At 41.5% G+C, this 22,954-nt stretch overlaps 1 protein-coding gene across 1 annotated transcript in view; it reads left to right on the top strand.

Annotated features, from left to right (window-relative positions):
- npnta (nephronectin a) overlaps positions 1 to 22,954 on the top strand; it is a 122,314-nt gene that overhangs the window by 56,963 nt on the left and 42,397 nt on the right. Inside the window, exon 3 of the mRNA XM_062995300.1 lies at positions 2,189 to 2,281. Coding sequence (XP_062851370.1) covers positions 2,189 to 2,281 — 93 coding nt within the window. The remainder of the gene's footprint in view (positions 1 to 2,188; positions 2,282 to 22,954) is intronic.

Raw genomic sequence — 22,954 nt, 5'->3', positions numbered from 1 at the left:
TCCACCACCTAAATAATACCTGCTCTGCGGTGATCCTGTGGGGGTCCTGACCATTGAAGACCAGGGTGAAAGCAGGTTAAAAAGTATGTAGAGAAACAGATGGAAAGTGCTTCTATATGGTAAGTGGAGCTGATAAAATGAACAGTAAGTGTAGAACACACACACACACACACACACACACACACACACACACACACACACACACACACACACACATATATATACACTTTGTGGCAACAATTATCCAAGTCTCTCTTCTGTTCCAGCATGACTCTGCACCCCTGTGCACAAAGCAAGGTCAGTCAGTCAGTAAAGACATCGTTTGACGGCGTTAATGAGGTGGAACTCCAGTGCTCTGACCTTAACCCCACTGGATACCTTTGAAATGAATTGGGACGGTGAATGCAAATCAATTCAGAATCAGTGCCTGACCATACAAATGATCCTTTAAATGAATGAGCACAAATGACCACAAACAGACTCTAAAATAGTTCCACATTCAATGCCCATAGTTTTAGATTGCAATGTCCTTCAAAACATACTCAGCTTTCCACATACTTTCATAACATTATGACCACTGACAGGTGAAGTGAATAACACTGATTATCTCTTCATCACGGCACCTGTTAGTGGGGGGGATATATTAGGCAGCAAGTGAACATTTTATCCTCAAAGTTGATGTTAGAATGGACAATTTTGTATCTACAATTAACCCGACTGCATGTTTTTGGTTTGTGGGAAGCCGGAGCTCCCGAAGGAAACCCACGCAGACACGGGGAGAACATGCAAACTCCACACAGAAAGGTACCAGACCACTCCACCTGGAAATCTAACCCAGGACCCAGGTTTTGCTCAGGGGCAGCAGGGGCTTAAACCGGCAACCTTACAAGGTTATTAGTTCAGTAAAATGGTACAAAGCTCACATTAGTTATTGTTTATTTGGCCCTTCAGAAATGCTTTTAAAAACAGGAATTCGATCCAAATTTTAAAAGCTGTTCAGTAAATTTCAGAACGGTTTTAAAATGTTGTCTAAGTAGTATTATATTAATCATGCTTTTTTTTTTTCTTGTACTATACCACCAGATTGCACAATTATTGTTTGTTTTTCTCAAAATTTTAGAACCCACCATCATTCAATGTGAATTTTTCATTAAATAAATGCATTTAAAAACCAAACACTGAGGGAGACGACCAAATGTACACCATTACATGATGGGTTTGTCTGAAAACCTAGTGAGCTGCCTTGCTGCCTACTACCTACCTGATCAGTAGAAAGGATTCTAATAAGACATCAAACTCACAAGGCAGATTATTTAGATGCACTACTTACACAGAGATCACACAGATTCAAACCGATGGGCTAAAATGCCAGCTTACGTCTCCCTCCGTGTACCGAAAACAGTTTAACTGTCCCTGGCGAGCCTGAATTTACAAATAAACGACACTTGTGCACCTTTATACAAATTACACCTCAAAGAGAATTTATTTACATTTGAAAAGAACTCTGTTGGTTGCTTTGCATTTGTCCGTTGTGTTTGTCATTGTTTGTGAGAAAGGTCGCGCCGCACTGAATGCTGGGATTGCCTTCAGCGCTGAGGAAGCATCGGACGCTCCCTCGTTATAGGAGCATTTTAAGGGATCTAAGGATTTAGACACGCCCTCTTCTCGGGAGTGTAGGATGATGTAAAATGCGTCTATGTAGAGAGATCAGTAGGTTTTCAGACAGACCTTGTGTGTCAGGGCAGCAGTCTGGTTCGACTGTGTTTATTATCTGAAAATGTGTTTTAATGTCAGAGCTTTAAAAATATCGTCTTATCCTTGCTAACATTAGTGTGTCTGTATAATAAGAGGACTGAACAACATTAACGTCAGCAATCAATGTAGTGGCATGACCTAAGACGATCCAGAAAATACAGCAAAAATATAATAAATAGTAAATAAATAAATGCACTCTGGGAAATAATGCTAAGGTGCTTGATACAGACACATTAAGGTCATTGGTTCATTTTTATAAGCTTCTTCCAAACAGTGTTGTTTGGGAGGACAACACTGCATTTTAAAGCTCTGGTAGTGCAAAAATAACCCTATAAGACCATTTAATTTGACATTTTTGTTATTGCTGAATGTTTGAACTAAATTTGTTTGCTATTTGCTGGATCTTACTGACGCTCCTGTCGTCCCTGTGCAGCCGTATGTCAGCATGGATGCAAACACGGAGAATGCGTCGGACCCAACAAGTGCACGTGCCACCCGGGATTCACAGGAAAGACCTGCAACCAAGGTACCCACATCCAGTTTCTGATCAATACTCTGTACACGCGTCCTTCAAAATGATTTAGTCCCTCACACACACACACACACACACACACACACACACACACACACATATGGAGTACAGATGGCAGGAAGAGGAAAATATGTCAGTCATGGTGATTTGCCCAGTTGTAGAAAATATAATGTTGAAATGCTATGCGCTGTTTATCATAACAATAATTATAAATCATCACAATTTCTGACAGGTGAGCAGGTACTTCTCTGTTTATTATTTATTTTACCAGCTTTTTTCCTATTTTGTTTAAGCATTTTCTTCCAATTTTTATTCTTCTACTGCTGGGGACTCCAAGTGCACCTGAGGAGGGTATATTTTTTCTGACACATGCTTCCTCCGACGCATGTACAGTCCACTGACCCCTTTTATGTGCCTGTACTAGGATGGTCTTGCGCATGGAGAGTCAAAACCTGATCTCCGAGTTCCTCCAGTTCTATACAGGCACCTCAGGACACTAACCAGGGTCCTTACACAGCATTAAAGACCCCGCCCTTTTTATTAGGTGATTGATTGATTGATTATTCTACTGATCCCCGAAGGGAAATTGCAGTTACAGCAGCAGTTTACAATTATCACAAGCATCACACAATGACATGTCAATGTAATACAGGAAAAAATTAAGAAATGAAAGTAATGTAATGTAAAAATAAGATATAAAAATCTAAATTCTAGGGTAAGCCTAGAATCAGTCGAGATTCAAACCGGGGTGTTCAGAATCTCTAGCAGTACTGGTGTGCTAGTGGAATTTCTCGATGCCCAACCTGGGCACCTGGTACAGCTGTTTTTAATGAAGTGTTCCTCCTTTGCTAGTGTGGGTGCCCTGAGTGTTTAGTGTTTTCTTTCTTAGTGTTTAGTGTCTGATGGCCTGCAGTGAATTGGCACCCTGTGCAAGGTGGGTTCCTGCCATGCACCCCACCGTGACCCCGATCCGGATGTAGAATTTATCAAAAATTATTACAAAATTGGTTGTTATGGCTCGGTGGGTAGCACTGTCGTCTCACAGCAGGAAGGTCCTGGGTTCGATTCCCAGGCTGAGTGTGGAGTTTGCATGCTCTCCCCCTGTCCACGAGGGTTTTCTCCAGAGCTCCGGTTTCCTCCCACAATCCAAAGCCTTGCAGTCAGGTTCATTGGATGTACTAATATCGCCCTGTGTGTGTGTGTGTGTGTGTGTGTGTGTGTGTGTGTTTGCCCTGTGATGAACTGGAAACCTGCCCAGGGTGTTTTTTACCTTTCGCCCGGTGAATCTGATCCACCGCAACCCTGACTAGGAATATGGTAATGCAACGGTAAAATAGACAACGAATAAAAAAATGAATGTGATGTAAAGAAATACAGACTTTAATTTTAGCCCTAGCGGCTCCATTGAGACGTTTTCTTCACATCAGGCGGGCGTGTTCAACGAGGCGGTGAGTCTCGGCCTGCTGATGATCGTGCCATGTTTCTGCCGTGTCCGATATATAAAAGAGCTTATTCAGCAAAACGGAGAAGCAATCATGTCTAAAGCTCTTCAGGGAAGCGTTAAGAGATACCATCTTAATTACTGTCCTTAGATAAGTCACTCAGAGCCAGTCTATTGTGAGCGCTCTGAACGGGAAACAGATAAGCTCCGCTTAAAAAGCAGTGTGTGCAGCCTGAGAGGAGAATGCTGGGAGATTTAGGGAGTGAAACCGGTGTCCTCAGAGTGAAGTGGGAGAGGGGGTAATTAAAAGGTGGCAGGAGAGAGAAAACAAAACCCGTCAGGAATGTGGAGGAATAAGATCTCACTTACAGTCCTGGTTTAGAGCAAAAAAAAACATGATTATAGAGGTGACCTTCCGTTTGTAGCCATAACTGCTTTTCGGAAGGCTTGTCACAGGATTTTAAAGTGTGCCTGTAGGAATTTGTGCCTAAAAATAGCATTTGTAAGGTCAGGCAGTGATAATAAGAAGGTCTGGATCTTTTTCTGTGTTTAAATTCAACATTAAAGGGTTCAGTATGGCTTTTTACCCACAACAGGGACACAATTATATTCTGTACACACACACAGACACACACACGGCTTTCCACATCATTTTGAAGTGTGTCTGTAGGAATTTGTGCCCATTTGAGAGCCAAAATAAGAGCGTTTGTAAGGTCAGGCACTGATAATAAGAAGGTCTGGATCTAAATCTATTTAATACAACATTAAAGGGTTCAGTATGACACAGGGACACAATTTTATTCTGTTCACACACACACACACTATATGGCCAAAAGTATGTGGACACAAAACCATGAGCTATTTGGACACCCCAAATTTTGCTCCTGTGTTGCAGATATTACAGTCTGCTGTATTTTGGAATGACTTTCCACAACATTTTGAAGTGTGTCTGTAGGAATTTGTGCCTATTTGAGAGCCAAAAAAAGAGCATTTGTAAGGGTAGGCAGTGATAATAAGAAGGTCTGGATCTCAATCTGTGTTTTAATTAACATTTAATGGTTTAGTTTGGCTTTTTTCCCACAACAGGGACACAATTCTATTCTATACACACACACACACACACACACACACACACACACACACTCTATATGGCCAAACGTATGTGGACACATAACCATGAGCTATTTGGACATCCCATATTGTTTCCCCCCACCTTGCAAATAAAGCATGCTCTATTCTGGAACGGCTTTCCACAACATTTTGAAGTGTGTCTGTAGGAATTTGTGCCTAAAAAGAGCATTTGTAAGGTCAGGCCCAGATAATAAGAAGGTCTGTCTTTAATCTGTGTTTTAATTCAACATTTTTACCCACAACAGAGACACAGTTCTATTCTGTACACACACACACTCACACACACACTATATGGCCAAAAGTATGTGGACACATAACCATGAGCTATTTGGACACCCCATATTGTTTTCCCCCCACGTTGCAGATGATGGAGTACTCTACTACTACTCTATTCAGGAATGGCATTCCACAACATTTTGAAGTGTGTCTGTAGGAATTTGTGCTCATTTGAGAGCCAAAAAAGAGCATTTGTAAGGTCAGGCACTAATAATAAGAAGGTCTGGATCTTAATCTGTGTTTTAATTCAACATTTAATGGTTAGGTTTGGCTTTTTACCCACAACAGAGACAATTATATTCTGTACACACACACACACACACACACACACACACACACACAATATATTGCCAAAATATGTGGCATATTGTGGCACATCACATATTGTTGACCCCCACCTTGCAAATATTACAGCCTACTCTATTCTGGAAAGCCTTCACAACATTTTGAAGTGTGTCTGTAGGAATTTGTGCCCATTTGAGAGCCAAAATAAGAGCGTTTGTAAGGTCAGGCACTGATCATAAGAAGGTCTGGATCTCAAGCTATGTTTTAATTCAACATTGAAGGGTTCAATATGACTTTTTATTCACAACAGGAACACAATTCTATTCTGCACACACACACACACTATATGGACACATGTGGACACATAAACATGAGCTATTTAAACATCCCATATTGTTGGCCCCAACTTTGCACACACACACACACACACACACACACTAAATGACCAAAAGTATGCGGACACATAACCATGAGCTATTTAAACATACCATATTGTTTACCCCCACATTCCAGATATTACTCTACTACTACTTGACTCCGGAACTGCTTTTCACAACATTTTAAAGTGTGTCTGTAAGAATTTGTGCCCATGTTGTAAGATAACCTGTGATGACCTCAGGCCCAGAGAACCCGGCAGCATTTCTGCACAGGACTCACATTCAGGTGACTAACACATGCCCCCTCTGACCTGTAGTGACCACTTCTTTTTACCTGCATGAGGCGGGTTTATATAGAGCTGTGTATGAACCCTGGTTAGCCTGAGGTGCCTGTACAGAAGTGGAGGAACGTGGAGATCAGTGCATGACTCTCCATGCGCGAGACTGACCTCACAAGCGCATCCACTGAAGTACGGGTGAATAAAAAAGTGGATAGTGGACTGCGCATGTATCTGAGGGAGCATGTCAGGCAAATATACCTGCCTTGGACGTGATCGGGGTCTTCAGCAGCGGAAGACTAACTGGCTATGATACAATTGAGAGAAAAGGGAAGAAAACGCTTAAACAAAATAGGAAAAGAGAATTAACTGCTCTCCTGACAGCAGTTATGATGATTTATAATTATTGTTATGATAAAAAGAGCTTAGGATTTATAACAGCATTACATTTTTCCATCTGAAGCAAAAATAATTTTGTACAGATGGGCAAATCACCCTGCTCGGACATGATCGCTGTGCTAAATTAGAAGAATAAGGGAGAAAATGCAGAAATAAAAAAGTAAAAAAAGAGAAATGTCATTCTGGCAATCGAACTCAATGTACTGTTGAAAATGAGTCCTGCTGTCACATGTAACCCAAGAAGCACTGAAAACAAGTCTTCCATACATGAGAATCTTCTGTTTACAGTCAAGCAAGCTTTACACGATGAGCTTACAGGCTGTTATGCAAGGAAGAAGTCACTATGCTTGCTTTTCCTTAGTCTTTTAATCTTTAAGGTGCCGATTTTAAAGCACATCCTCCCTCCAGCTCTACATCACGAGAATGTAAAGCTTGCTCAGCTGTGTGCAGTGTATGTTCCAGCAGCTTTAAATAAACATCAGAGCTGTTTCACTGGTGCACACATTTGTTCTGCATTTATTCACCCGCTTCATCATTAATGTGTCTGAGGCTCATATTTCCGTTAGCACCGGTGCACTATGGGACGGTTCCTCTGTGATCACACACGTGTGTGAGCCGGTCTGTCATTACACAGACAGATGGACGTGAGTGAACGTGGTATTAATTACACATCGTACATGTTAGATGTTTCACAGCTGATTACGCTTGTCTGCTAGTAAATCACTCCGCTTCATTTCAATATGTGACCCAACAAGCTTCTTAAGCAGCAGCTGACGAATTCTTAATTGTACAGAACATAAACGTGCACACGCTATAAACCCGACATTTCCTTTTAAAGTACACCTAAGTTTTTGGTGTATAAATATATGGATAGACAGATACACTATATTGCCAAAAGTATTCACGCACCCATCCAAATCATTGAATTCAGGTGTTCCAATCACTTCCATGGCCACAGGTGTATAAAACCAAGCACCTCGGCATGCAGACTGCTTCTACACACATTAGTGAAAGAATGGGTCGCTCTCAGGAGCTCAGTGAATTCCAGCGTGGTACCGTGACAGGATGCCACCTGTACAACAAGTCCAGTCGTGAAATTTTCTCACTACTAAATATTCCACAGTCGACTGTCAGTGCTGTTATAACAAAGTGGAAGCGATTGGGAATGACAGCAACTCAGCCACCAAGTGTTAGCCACGTAAAATGACAGAGCGGGTCAGCAGATGCTGAGGCACATAGTGCGCAGAGGTCACCAACTTTCTGCAGTCGATCGCTACAGACCTCCAACTTCATGTGGCCTTCAGATCAGCTCAAGAACAGAGTGTAGAGCTTCATGGAATGGGTTTCCATGGTCGAGCAGCTTTACTGGACAATACTTTAACATTTTTGTCATTTAGCAGATGCTTTTATCCAAAGCGACTTACAGTACTGTGACAGTATACAATCTAAGCAATTGAGAGTTAAGGGCCTTGCTCAAGGGCCCAACAGCAGCAACCTGGCAGTGGTGGGGCTTGAACCAGTGACCTTCTGATTACTAGTCCAGCACCTTAACCGCTAGGCTACAAAGTCCCTCTAGAGCAGTGAAGACGTGTTCTCTGGAGTGATGAATCACGCTTCTCCGTATGACAATCCGATGGACGAGTTTGGGTTTGGCGGTTGCCAGGAGAACGGTACCTGTCTAACTGTATTGTGCCGAGTGTAAAGTGTGGTGGAGGGGGATTATGGTGTGGGGGTGTTTTTCAGGAGTTGGGCTCGGCCCCTTAGTTCCAGTAAAAGGAACTCTTAATGCTTCAGCATACCAAGAGATTTTGGACAATTTTATGCTCCCAACTTTGTGGGAACAGTTTGGGGATGGCCCCTTCCTGTTCCAACATGACTGCGCACCAGTGCACAAAGCACAAGCTCCATAAAGACGTGGATGAGCGAGTCTGGTGTGGAAGAACTTGACTGGCCTGCACACTGACCTCAACCCGATAGAACACCTTTGGGATGAATTAGAGCGGAGACTGTGAGCCAGGCCTTCTCGTCCAACATCAGTGTTTGACATCAGTGTTTGTGCTTCTGGGCGAATGGTAAAAAACAAATCCCCATAAACACACTCCTAAACCTTGTGGAAAGCCTTCCGAGTAGAGTTGAAGCTGTTATAGCTGCAAAGGGTGGTCGACATCATATTAAACTCTATGGATTGAGAATGGGAGTCACTCAAGTTCATATGCGTGTGAAGGCAGACGAGCGAATACTTTTGGCAATATAGTGTAGATATATATATTGATAGATAGATAGGTAGGTAGTTAGGTAGGTAGATTAATCTAAAAGAAAATATATAATAAATAACAACAACAATAATAATAGTAATATAAATATATTATATATTAACAAATATATATGATTTGATAAATTTGGTGTGAATGTCAAACCATCAATGCCTGACCTCACAGGTAATCTTACAACATGGTCATCTGGACAGAAAGACAATGGACAAAAGTTCACATTTCAAATTCTTATAGTGAAAACGGACCATCCAGACTGTTATCAGTGAAAGGTGCAGAAGTTCAAATCTGTCATCTATGTATGGTTGTCCTTACTGTATGTGTCTATAGTTCTCTAAATGTGCTTTAACAGAAAAACAACAACAATTAATGACTTGTTTCAGAAGCATCAGTCGATTTTGTGAACTTTAGTGTAAAAATGACCAGCTCAGCTCAGACGCTCGTACAGAAGTGCTTATTAAAGCACCATTACGACCGAGTGTTGTTCGTTTGTGCTGAACTGAGCAATACCAAACACCTTTGCTCAGTCAGTCACGGGAATCTGGCTTTTAAACTGAATTTCAATTAAAACCACATTAGCATTAACCTTTCCGGCTCTGGGTTTTTGTGCTGCGAGCCCACAGGTGCCGCGCCGCCGACGTTCTACCGCCGACGTCGGGCAGATGGGAATCTTCATGAAACAAATGCAAATAAACTCATTAAGGCGCTAATCCGTTTAACGGGGAGACGGCAGCAGGCACAGCTTCACCGCGAGTGGATCAAATGATTGTAATCAGATCATTATTTGCTGTAGGGTAAATGAAGATCTGCTCACCTGCCGTGAGGAGCGTATTATACGCCTGTCTGAGTACCAGTGCTTCACTTTCTGCTCTTTTGTATATGATCTTGTTAACAGATGGCGGCGTGTCAACCAGCGCCGGGGTTTCTATTATCAGAACGCTATTTCACGTGTGCAGTCGCTCGTCTGGCTTCAGATTAACACGCGTTCGGTTTAAAATCAACAAAGACTCTCGGGCGGCGTTTAACACGGCGAGGCGGTTGGTATTTTTAGCCACGTGCTGGCTGTTCCTTTGTGCGATTAATAACTTGAAAGAGAATAAAGCTGAAGGGATAACAGCAGCAGATTTACTCGTCATCGTATACAGTAATTAACCCGGGCACGGCTGCGTCGTTTAAATACTCCACGATCCACTCGCCCTCGTCATTTACCCCATCAAACCCAGAGTAGAAACACTACACTGATCAGCCATAACATTAAAACCACCTCCTTGTTTCTACACTCACTGTCCATTTTATCAGCTCCACTTTACTGACTGTAGTCCATCTGTTTCTCTATATACTTTGTTAGCCCCCTTTCATGCTGTTCTTCAATGGTCAGGACCCCCACAGGACCACCACAGAGCAGGTATTATTTAGGTGGTGGATCATTCTTAGCACTGCAGTGACACTGACATGGTGGTGGTATGTTAGTGTGTGTTGTGCTGGTATGAGTGGATCAGACACAGCAGCGCTGCTGGAGTTTTTAAACACCGTGTCCACTCACTGTCCACTCTATTAGACACTCCTACCTAGTTGGTCCACCTTGTAGATGTAAAGTCAGAGACGATCGCTCATCTATTGCTGCTGTTTGAGTCGGTCATCTTCTAGACCTTCATCAGTGGTCACAGGACGCTGCCCACGGGGCGCTGTTGGCTGTTGGCTGGCTACAAAGCATGCATAGAAACAGATGGACTACAGTCAGTAATTGTAGAACTACAAAGTGCTTCTATATGGTAAGTGGAGCTGATAAAATGGACAGTGAGTGTAGAAACAAGAAGGTGATTTTAAAACCCACACAGACGCGGGGAGAACATGCAAACTCCACACTGAATAAATAAAAATGTCATGACAGTACTGTGTGCTTTACAGAGTAGCTGATCACTAATCAGACACAAATCAGATTCCTTCTCACACAGTTTTTACCACAAATCAGACGTGTTCTCACTAAAAATAAAATAATATTAAATTAAATGTCATCCCTGCGTAGTCTGTCACTGTCTGTGCATCAACATGACAAGAAAACTGCGTCTGTTCTCTGCGATCGCTGCGTCTGTTCGAAAGTTTGACATGCGACACTGACGATATGTTTCTCCTCCATCTCCAGAAAGAACTGTTATCTAAAAACCATAAATTGGCATCCTGTCCATATCGTATTCTTACTGTGCAATCAGTGTTTTGAGTGGCTCCTTCACCACCACAACCCTGACCTGGTTATACTTCTTTATATAGATAGTTAGTATTAGTAAATTACTAAGTAAATAAAGATAGTCTAAATACTTTTAGTCTGTTTTCCTCTGATTTATGCTTCTGATATCAACTGTTCTATCATCGTCTGTCCAGACTCGGCGGTCTGGCTGTGTCCCAAACCACCTACTACATAATGTTCCACAATATTAAAGTGTTTGTTGTATTATTACACTGCCAGCGGTGTCATTAGCACTTGTTGTCGTTTTTACTTCGCATTTGCACTGTGGGACCTGTTTTATATTTTATTTTTTATATATTTGACAACAGAATAAAACTTGCTGAGGCAGCATGTAGCTCATATCACAGTAACAGCTTTTCCCACAGGTCAGTATTAATGTGGACGAGGTCTGGAATTCATTTAAAAACATATCAAGTTTTTAAGTTTATCTTGAGTTCATCTATTTTTATGTGTGTGTATCATCCGAAAAACAGGAAAACCATTCATTCATTTATTCATTTATTCAATTATTTAATAATTTATTAATTAATTCATTCATTTATTTATGTATTAATGTATTAATTCATTATTTATTTAATTAATTCATTCATTCATTCAATTATTTATTTATTTATTTAAATATTTTTTGAAAATATTTCATCCATTTATTTATTTATACATTCTTTAGTTTTTCTATACTTTATTTATTCTTATATTCATTCCTTTATTAATTCATTAGTTCATTCATTTATTTAGTAATTCATTAATTTATTTATGAATTCATTCATTAATTCTGTCATTTATTTATTACTTATTTATTTATTTATTCATTTTTTATTTTTTATTTATTCATTTATTAATTACTTATTCATTATTTTGTTCATTTATTAATTCATTCATTATTTTAATAATTTATCTATTTATTATTTTATTAATTCATTATTTTATTTATTATGTATTAATTAATTAATTAATTAATTAATTCAGTTATTTTCTCACTTATTTATTTATTTATTCATTTATTTATTAATTATTTATTTATTAATTCATTATTTTATTCATTTATCTATTTATTACTTTATTTATTCTTTCATTTATTCATTTATTTATTCACTCATTCTTTCATTCATTAATTCTCTGTTTTTACCACTAGTTTATCTTGGTCAGTGTCACTGTGGATCAGATTAATTGGGTAAAAGGTAAAAAACACTCCAGACAGCTTACCAGTCCATCACAGGGCGCACACACACACACACACACACACACACACACACACACTTAGGGTAATTTTTCTAGCTCCAGTTATAGCCTGACTGCATGTTTTGTACAGTGGGAGGAAACCGTGCAGCAAAATGAAAAAAATGTTGTAGGATCCTTTCACAGAACAGAAAAACACTGTTATTATCAGGGGTCTGGATTTAGGGCCTCCACAGTCTAACAAGCTCACAGTCACGTGTCCACATACTTTTGGTCATATTGTTGACGTGTGGAAACGATCTGTTGAAAAGAGAAGTATGTGAGGCAGGATGTTGATGCATCAGTCACCAGGACTAAAGAAAATCTAAACCGTGACAGCGGTGCTCATGTAGAGAGGGACGGATCGGGACCGCCGGCGTGCCCTGACACTGAGACTGCTCTGTTTTTTTGGGGATGGGGGCAGAAGGGGGTCTGTGCGCTCGTACTCAACCTCTATTCAAACACAGGAATGTGACTTTTTAAACCCACTCACACACGTCTAATCCTCTTCAGTGTGTAACGTCGTTCTTCTCCCCTGCAGGAATGTGGATTTGTTAAAGGTGTGTGATCTGACGATTGTCCTGTGTGTGTGTTATGTGCATCTAACCCCCCTCCCCTTGTACCCCGTTCCTTTTCCCCCTCTGACCTTTAAAGAGGAGCAGCAGGACTATGTAAACCCCCTTATCTGGGACCCTCGCCCCCCCTTCTTTGCTCCGATGGACCGGCCACCAGTGGGGGCACCTTCAGAGGGTGAGCGATATCCACGGTCACTGGGCGATTCCTCTCTTTGCCCGTCTGCACCCCCAGCAGCACATGCATGGCCTGTTCCTCCAAACGATAGTGGACACCTCCCAAATTCTTCTTCCTATGGTCCACCCTGGCGTGAGGATGGGCGCGGCTGGAATGATGTGAAGCATGTCGCCTCTCTTTCTCTACACAGGCTCTTAGAGAAGTCTGCTGTGGCACCACGTGCACTTTCTTCATCTCTGTCTCTCTGTCCAATACACACACACACACACTCTCACATACACACACAATCACACACATACACACAATATCCCAGCTTGTTTGGAAGCTGGGGTCAGAGCGCAGGGTCAGCCTTGCTCAAGGGCCCAACAGTGGCTGCATGGCCGAACTGGGATTCGAACTTTAAATCTTTCATTTGATAGCCCAACGCTCTACTCACTAGGCTACCACTGTACCAAATCTGGAGGTACAGATATGTGTGTGTTTGTGTGTACAAGTGTGTGTATGTCTGTGGATCTATGTATATGTGTGGGTCTATGTACAGTGTATCACAAAAGTGAGTACACCCCTCACATTTCTGCAAATATTTTATTATATCTTTTCATGGGACAACACTATAGAAATAAAACTTGGATATAACTTAGAGTAGTCAGTGTACAACTTGTATAGCAGTGTAGATTTACTGTCTTCTGAAAATAACTCAACACACAGCCATTAATGTCTAAATAGCTGGCAACATAAGTGAGTACACCCCACAGTGAACATGTCCAAATTGTGCCCAAATGTGTCGTTGTCCCTCCCTGGTGTCATGTGTCAAGGTCCCAGGTGTAAATGGGGAGCAGGGCTGTTAAATTTGGTGTTTTGGGTACAATTCTCTCGTACTGGCCACTGGATATTCAACATGGCACCTCATGGCAAAGAACTCTCTGAGGATGTGAGAAATAGAATTGTTGCTCTCCACAAAGATGGCCTGGGCTATAAGAAGATTGCTAACACCCTGAAACTGAGCTACAGCATGGTGGCCAAGGTCATACAGCGGTTTTCCAGGACAGGCTCCACTCGGAACAGGCTTCGCCAGGGTCGACCAAAGAAGTCGAGTCCACGTGTTCGGCGTCATATCCAGAGGTTGGCTTTAAAAAATAGACACATGAGTGCTGCCAGCATTGCTGCAGAGGTTGAAGACGTGGGAGGTCAGCCTGTCAGTGCTCAGACCATACGTCGCACACTGCATCAACTCGGTCTGCATGGTCGTCATCCCAGAAGGAAGCTGACGCACAAGAAAGCCAGCAAACAGTTTGCTGAAGACAAGCAGTCCAAGAACATGGATTACTGGAATGCCCTGTGGTCTGACGAGACCAAGATAAACTTGTTTGGCTCAGATGGTGTCCAGCATGTGTGGCGGCGCCCTGGTGAGAAGTACCAAGACAACTGTATCTTGCCTACAGTCAAGCATGGTGGTGGTAGCATCATGGTCTTGAGCTGCATGAGTGTTGCTGGCACTGGGGAGCTGCGGTTCATTGAGGGAAACATGAATTCCAACATGTACTGTGACATTCTGAAACAGAGCATGATCCCCTCCCTTCGAAAACTGTTTTCCAACAGGATAACGACCCCAAACACAACCTCCAAGATGACAACTGCCTTGCTGAGGAAGCTGAAGGTAAAGGTGATGGACTAAACCCAATTGAGCACCTGTGGCGCATCCTCAAGTGGAAGGTGGAGGAGTTCAAGGTGTCTAACATCCACCAGCTCCGTGATGTCATCATGGAGGAGTGGAAGAGGATTCCAGTAGCAACCAGTGCAGCTCTGGTGAATTCCATGCCCAGGAGGGTTAAGGCAGTGCTGGATAATAATGGTGGTCACACAAAATATTGACACTTTGGGCACAATTTGGACATGTTCACTGTGGGGTGTACTCACTTATGTTGCCAGCTATTTAGACATTAATGGCTGTGTGTTGAGTTATTTTCAGAAGACAGTAAATCTACACTGCTATACAAGCTGTACACTGACTACTCTAAGTTATATCCAAGTTTCATGTCTATAGTGTTGTCCCATGAAAAGATATAATAAAATATTTGCAGAAATGTGAGGGGTGTACTCACTTTTGTGATACACTGTATATGTATACCCACAGATACACACACACAATTGTACACACAAACCCCCCCCCCCACACACACAGACATAATCATATACTTACATTCCTACACACACACACATATACTGTACATAGACCCACATACACACACACACAACACATATACATAGACCCACAGACACACACACTTGTACACACACACACACATACATACACAATCACACACACACACACACATACACACACATATATATATAGACTCACACACAAACCCACACACTCAGAGACATAATCATATACTTACATTCCTACACACACATACTGTACATAGACCCATATACACACAGACATACACACACACACTTGTACACACAACACATATACATAGACCCACAGACACACACACACACACACACACACACACACATACACACATACATAATCATATACTTACATTCCCACACACACAAATATACATAGACACACACTCACACAATCACACACATACACACACACATATAATCATATACTTACATTCCTACACACACACACATATATATATTTGTGTGTCTGTGTGTGTTTAGATTGGTGTGTTTGTGTGTATGTGTGCTAGTGTGTTTGTATGTACTGTACTGTATTTGTGTATGTATATGTGTGTATAATTGTGTTTATATACACACATACAGTATATATAAACACAATTATACACACATATACATACACAAATACAGTACATACAAACACACTAACACACATACACACAAACACACCCATCTAAACACACACAGACACACAAACACACTCTACACACACATACAGTTACACATATATTTATATACACATACACTAATACACAAACACACACAGGCTCACAGTTTCCTCCACCTAATTTAATTAGAGCCCTGCAGGGCCCCAAATCACTGCTGGTTAATCACCACACCATCATGTTGTTTTAATTGTTTTTATATAAAGGAAATAAACAGTTAGTGCTAATTAATGGTGTCCTTAAAAAAGATGATTAACAATAATACCTGCTTAAATCTCATTCTAAACACTTCCATAAAGAAATTTAGTTCTAAAATAAGATAAGATAAGATGGCTTTATTGTCATTGCACAGTGTACAATGAAATTGAGCAGCAATCTAACAGTGCTTACACATACAATAAGTAAAAATAGAAGCAAAAATTATATACATATACAGTGGGGCCAAAAAGTATTTAGTCAGCCACTGATTGTGCAGGTTCTCCTACTTAGAAAGATGAGAGAGGTCTGTAATTTTCATCATAGCTACACTTCAACTATGAGAGACAAAATGAGAAAAAAAAATCCAGGAAATCACATTGTAGGATTTTTAAAGAATTTATTTGTAAATTATGGTGGAAAATAAGTATTTGGTCAATAACAAACAAGCAAGATTTCTGGCTCTCACAGACCTGTAACTTCTTCTTTAAGAAGCTTTTCTGTCCTCCACTCGTTACCTGTATTAATGGCACCGGTTTGACCTCGTTATCTGTATAAAAGACACCTGTCCACAGCCTCAAACAGTCAGACTCCAAACTCAACCATGGCCAAGACCAAAGAGCTGTCGAAGGACACCAGGAAGAAAATTGTAGACCTGCACCAGGCTGGGAAGAGTGAATCTACAATAGGCAAGCAGGTTGGTGTGAATAAATCAACTGTGGGAGCAATTGTAAGAAAATGGAAGACATACAAGACCATTTATAATCTCCCTTGGGGTCAAGATCTCATACCGTGGGGTCAAAATGATCATGAGAACGGTGAGCAAAAATCCCAGAACTACACAGAGGGACCTGATGAATGACCTGCAGAGAGCTGGGACCAAAGTACCAAGGCTACCATCAGTAACACACTACGCCGAGAGGGACTCAAATCCTGCAGTGCCAGGCGTGTCCCCCTGCTTAAGCCAGTACATGTTCAGGCCCGTCTGAAGTTTGTCAGAGAGCATATGGATGATCCAGAAGAGGATTGGGAGAATATCATGTGGTCAGATGAAACCAAAATGGAACTTTTTGGTAAAAACTCAACTCGTCGTGTTTGGAGGCTGAGTTGCATCCCAAGAACACCATACCTACTGTGAAGCATGGGGGTGGAAACATCATGCTTTGGGGCTGTTTTTCTGCAAAGGGGACAGGACGACTGATCCGTGTTAAGGGAAGAATGAACGGGGCCATGTATCGTGAGATTTTAAGCCAAAACCTCCTTCCATCAGTGAGAGCATTGAAGATGGAACGTGGCTGGGTCTTCCAGCATGACAATGATCCCAAACACACCGCTCGGGCAACGAAGGAGTGGCTCCGTAAAAAGCATTTCAAGGTCCTGGATTGGCCTAACCAGTCTCCAGACCTCAACCCCATAGAAAATTTGTGGAATCCGTGTTGCCCAGTGACAGCCCCAAAACATCACTGCTCTAGAGGAGATCTGCATGGAGGAATGGGCCAAAATACCAGCTACAGTGTGTGCAAACCTGGTGAAGACTTACAGGAAACGTTTGACCTCTGTCATTGCCAACAAAGGTTATGCTACAAAGTATTGAGTTGAACTTTTGTTATTGACCAAATACTTATTTTCCACCATAATTTACAAATAAATTCTTTAAAAATCCTACAATGTGATTTCCTGGATTTTTTTTTCTCATTTTGTCTCTCATAGTTGAAGTGTAGCTATGATGAAAATTACAGACCTCTCTCATCTTTCTAAGTAGGAGAACCTGCACAATCAGTGGCTGACTAAATACTTTTTGACCCCACTGTACACAATACACACATGTACACGTATGTATGCCTAAGAATCTTAAATATAAAGAATAAAGACTAAACTATAATTATTAAAAAGGACAATAGACATTGTTTACAGCAGTGAGGTAGCAGTGGGGTATTGCAAAAAAACAATAGTGCAGTAATAATTAATATAAAATATAAATATTTATTGTTTTTGTTCAGTTTACTTGTTCAGTGATTTTATAAGTCAGTTGTTAGTGTGTGGTTTAAAAGTGTTCCGTTCCCGGATAATAAAATAAAACAAAAAAGGCATAATAATTGTTTTTAAAAAGCCCACGTGGATCAATATTATCTGTACCTTGATTTAGGACTTTTGTACAGTGCTCTATGAAAAATCTGAGAGCGCTCCTCAATACTGAAGTGCTGTCCACTCTTGTGGATTCTCTGTTCAGCTGACCCCTCAGGTATTCAGTAGTGTTTTAAATCAGGGGTCCAGGATGACCACGGCTAAAGCTTCTGTGCTGATAATATGCATTGATTACATTTACAATCTCAGCATTTAGCGGACTCTTTTATCCAAAGTGACTTACAGTACTGTGACAGTATATAGTCTAAGCAATTGAGGGTTAAGGCCCTTGCTCAAGGGCCCAACAGTGGCAACGTGGCAGTGCTGGGGCTTGAACCAGCGACAATTTGATTACTAGTCCTTTACCTTAACCACTAGGCTACAACTGCCCTGATTAAATATATGAATGGATTTGATTTTGTGTTTTTAATTGTTGTCCATCTGGAGGGTCCAACCATGATTCATTTTTACAATTATTGATAAGAGTGATGTAAACATGCCAAGATCCCTGGAGAAACTGGTTTGTCTTACCTTCCTCCTCGTGGTGTGTAGGTAATTAAAACGTCATTATTATTACTGCTCATTTTTAGGGCAGGTAGCTTTTTATATCCATTGTCTGATTTCTAAAGGTCAGTGCAGCTACGCTTTATTTTATTAGTGCACTTACCCCCAGTTTGGTGAGTGTTGGCATCTGTGTTAAACAGGAAGTCGTGACTCCTCGGGTGAGTCTAAAATACAAAAGTGTGAATAAAAAAAAGGTCCTGGGTTCTATTCCCTGTCCAAGCAGCCACAAATGCAGCTCCGCCAACCTCTCTAGACCTGAGCTCACCTGAGGTGTGATGCACAGTCCAGGGGTCTGTCCGAAAACCTAGTGATCTCTCTACACAGATGCATATTACATCATCCTAGACTCCCGAGAACAGGGCGTGTCTAAATTGTTAGATCCCTTAAAATGCTCCTACTGAGGCGCCTTAATTCTGAGTGATAATCTGACGCTTCCTCAGCGCTGAAGGCAATCCCAGCATTCAGTGCGGCACGACTTTTCTCACAAAAAATGACAAACATAGAGGACGAATGTGGAGCAACCAACAGAGTTCTTTTCAAATGTAAATAAATTCTCATTGATGTTTAATGTGTATAAAGGTGCACAAGTGTCATTTATTTGTAAATTCAGGCTCGTCAGGGACAGTTTAACTGTTTTCTGTACACGGAGGGAGACGTTAGCTGGCGGGTTGTGCCGCTTCAGCCCATCGGTTTGAATGGTCTGAGGCTAACTGTGTTAGCTTAGTAAGGCTGCCTTGCTGCCTACTTCCTACCTGATCAGCTGCCTCGGTAGAGAGGATTCTAATAAGACATCAAACTTATAAGACAGATTATTTAGACGCATTAATTAGATAGCGATTACTGCAATTACGTCACTGCAGTTTTAGCTTACTAAGCTAACACAGTTAGCCTCAGGCCATTCAAACCAATAGGCTGAGGCAGCACAACCCGCTAGCACGCCAGCTAACGTCTCCCCCTGTGTACCGAAAACAGTTAAACTGTCCCTGACGAGCCCGAATTTATAAATAAACGACATTTGTGCACCTTTATACAAATTAAACATCAATGAGAATTTATTTACATTTAAAAAGAACTCTGTTGGTTGCTCCACATTCATCCACCATGTTTGTCATTTTTTGTGAGAAAAGTCACGCCGCACTGAATGCTGGGATTGTCTTCAGTGCTGAGGAAGCGTCGAGCGATCCCTCGTTATTCAGTCAGATTATCACTCAGAATTAAGGCGCCTCAGTAGGAGCATTTTAAGGGAGCTAAGAATTTAGACACGCCCTCTTCTCGGGAGAGTAAGATTATGTAAAATGCTTCTATGTAGAGAGATCAGTAGGTTTTCAGAGAGACACTAAGCATTTTGTTAATAAATGCAAAAAAATAAATAAATAAACCCGTAAACACACACACACACACACACACACACACACCTCATACATACACACATACACACACCTGCCTTGTGACTGCAAGTCTTTCTTGATTCTCAGCACTGTGAACTTGTCAAGCAGTCGGTCTGTTATCTCGGAGCGTCACGGATCATCTCGGATCATCTCGGATCTTGCCCTCCTGCTCTCTCCCACACCAGCGCATTCATCTGGTGTCTCTTTGCTTTATTCTCTCAGCACTTTCTACCAGGAATGCTGTCACATTTGTTCTTTTCACCAATGTGATTTTATAATACTGTATATGTTCTTTATGTTCTTTATTGTTACATGAAACATGAATCTCTTAAAGCTTCATCAGTTCCACAAAATGTGGAGACGACAGAGGTAAAGGGTTCTGGAAAGGGGTGGATGTCGGGGCTGTGGGTTGGTGAAGATCTATACACTGATCAGCCATAACAATAAAACCACCTACACTCACTGTCCATTATTATTATCAGCTCCGCTTACTATATAGAAGAACTTTGTAGTTCTACAGTTACTGACTGTAGTCCATCTGTTTCTCTACATACTTTGTTAGCCCCCTTTCATGCTGTTCTTCCATGGTCAGGACCCCCACAGGACCACCACAGAGCAGGTATAATTTGGGTGGTTGATGATTCTCAGCACTGCAGTGACACTGACATGGTGCTGGTGTGTTAGTGTGTGTTGTGCTGGTATAAGTGGATCAGACACAGCAGCGCTGATGGAGTTTTTAAATACCGTGTCCACTCACTGTCCACTCTATTAGACACTCCTACCTAGTTGGTCCACCTTGTAGATGTAAAGTCAGAGACGATCGCTCATCTATTGCTGCTGTTTGAGTCGGTCATCTTCTAGACCTTCATCAGTGGTCACAGGACGCTGCCCATGGGGCGCTGTTGGTTGGATATTTTTGGTTGGTGGACGATTCTCAGTCCAGCAGTGAGAGTGAGGTGTTTAAACACTTCAGCAACACTGCTGTGTCTGATCCACTCATACCAGCACAACACACACTAACACACCACCACCATGACAGTGTCACTGCAGTGCTGAGAATGATCCACCACCTAAATAATACCTGCTCTGTGGTGGTCCTGTGGGGGTCCTGACCATTGAAGAACAGGGTGAAAGGGGGCTAACAGAGCATGCAGAGAAACAGATGGACTACAGTCAGTAATTGTAGAACTACAAAGTGCTTCTATATGGTAAGTGGAGCTGATAAAATGGATAGTGAGTGTAGAAACAAGGAGGTGGTTTTAAATGTAGAATGAGTGTGTGTACTGTATATACAGAGACAATGTTTGCTGTCTTTATTTTCTTTACTGTTCCAAGTCTTTTACAATTGGATTGATATTGAAGTGCTGTCTGCTGTTCATTTCTGTATTTTTCTGAAACTCTCATCTCTAATTCTCTAATACTCAGAGTTTTCTAAATATGTCAGCTGTCAGAAAGTGTAAGAGAAAGAAAGTAAAGATCGATGGAGACTGATAAAGAACCATGAGGACCACCAGGGTCAGAACATCCAGTTGGAGGATTAAAACACCTTCATCCGTTTTCTCCTCGATGTTGTTGTTTTGAGTTTGTTGGCACTTCGAACCCACTCGGGTTAAAGCTGCGCAGGATCTCACGGACAGATAACATTTTAAACATTAAACATGTGAATGGATTTTCAACGCAGGAAAACGCAGCAGCAGATTAAAATAGAAAACGAAACTTTTTACAATCGTCCATGAGTTTCTAGTTGACGTCAGATGTTCATCTGTAGACTTCTCAAGTATTCAAGTATACACCGATCAGCCATAACATTAAAACCACCTCCTTGTTTCTACACTCACTGTCCATTTTATCAGCTCCACTTACCATATAGAAGCACTTTGTAGTTCTACAATTACTGACTGTAGTCCATCTGTTTCTCTGCATGCTTTTTTTAGCCTGCTTTCACCCTGTTCTTCAATGGTCAGGACCCCCACAGGACCACCACAGAGCAGGTATTATTTAGGTGGTGGATCATTCTCAGCACTGCAGTGACACTGACATGGTTTTTAAATACAGTGTCCACTCACTGTCCACTCTATTAGACACTCCTACCTAGTTGGTCCACCTTGTAGATGTAAAGTCCGAGACGATCGCTCATCTATTGCTGCTGTTTGAGTCGGTCATCTTCTAGACCTTCATCAGTGCTGCTGTGTCTGATCCACTCATGCCAGCACAACACACACTAACACACCACCACCATGTCAGTGTCACTGCAGTGCTGAGAATGATCCACCACCTAAATAATACCTGCTCTGTGGTGGTCCTGTGGGGGTCCTGACCATTGAAGAACAGCATGAAAGGGGGCTAACAAAGCATGCAGAGAAACAGATGGACTACAGTCAGTAATTGTAGAACTACAAAGTGCTTCTATATGGTAAGTGGAGCTGATAAAATGGACAGTGAGTGTAGAAACAAGGAGGTGGTTTTTATGTTATGGCTGATCAGTTTATATATGTATATACGAGGTGGTATGATGGTGTTGTTGGTGTTTTGTCCTGATGTTGAGTTCCTGGAACAGTGTTTGGACCGCTGTTACCGTAGCTGTGTAAATACACGTGTGGAGAAAGCACATAGTTAGTCCCTCGTGACCCCCTCGGCGATGCACACTAAGCTTTCCTTCAACACATCTGAGCTTGTATTGTTGGTATTTTTGTCATGTAGTACCGAGCTGACTGGCTATGATTAATTTTCCAGGCACTGTTGAGTTTTCCTTCCGCTTTTAGCTTTTTGGCAGGTGCTAGACGTCTGGCAATCCATCTAATCTGAACCTGCCAGATCACCGTATCTAACGATATTTTAAAAGGCCGGCGAGGTTTCTGACATTCG

Source organism: Trichomycterus rosablanca, chromosome 5, assembly GCF_030014385.1.
Source record: "Trichomycterus rosablanca isolate fTriRos1 chromosome 5, fTriRos1.hap1, whole genome shotgun sequence".
Classification (NCBI taxonomy): Eukaryota; Metazoa; Chordata; class Actinopteri; order Siluriformes; family Trichomycteridae; genus Trichomycterus; species Trichomycterus rosablanca.
The sequence above is the reverse complement of the archived record's forward strand: the minus strand, read 5'-3'. Positions and strand labels throughout refer to the sequence as shown.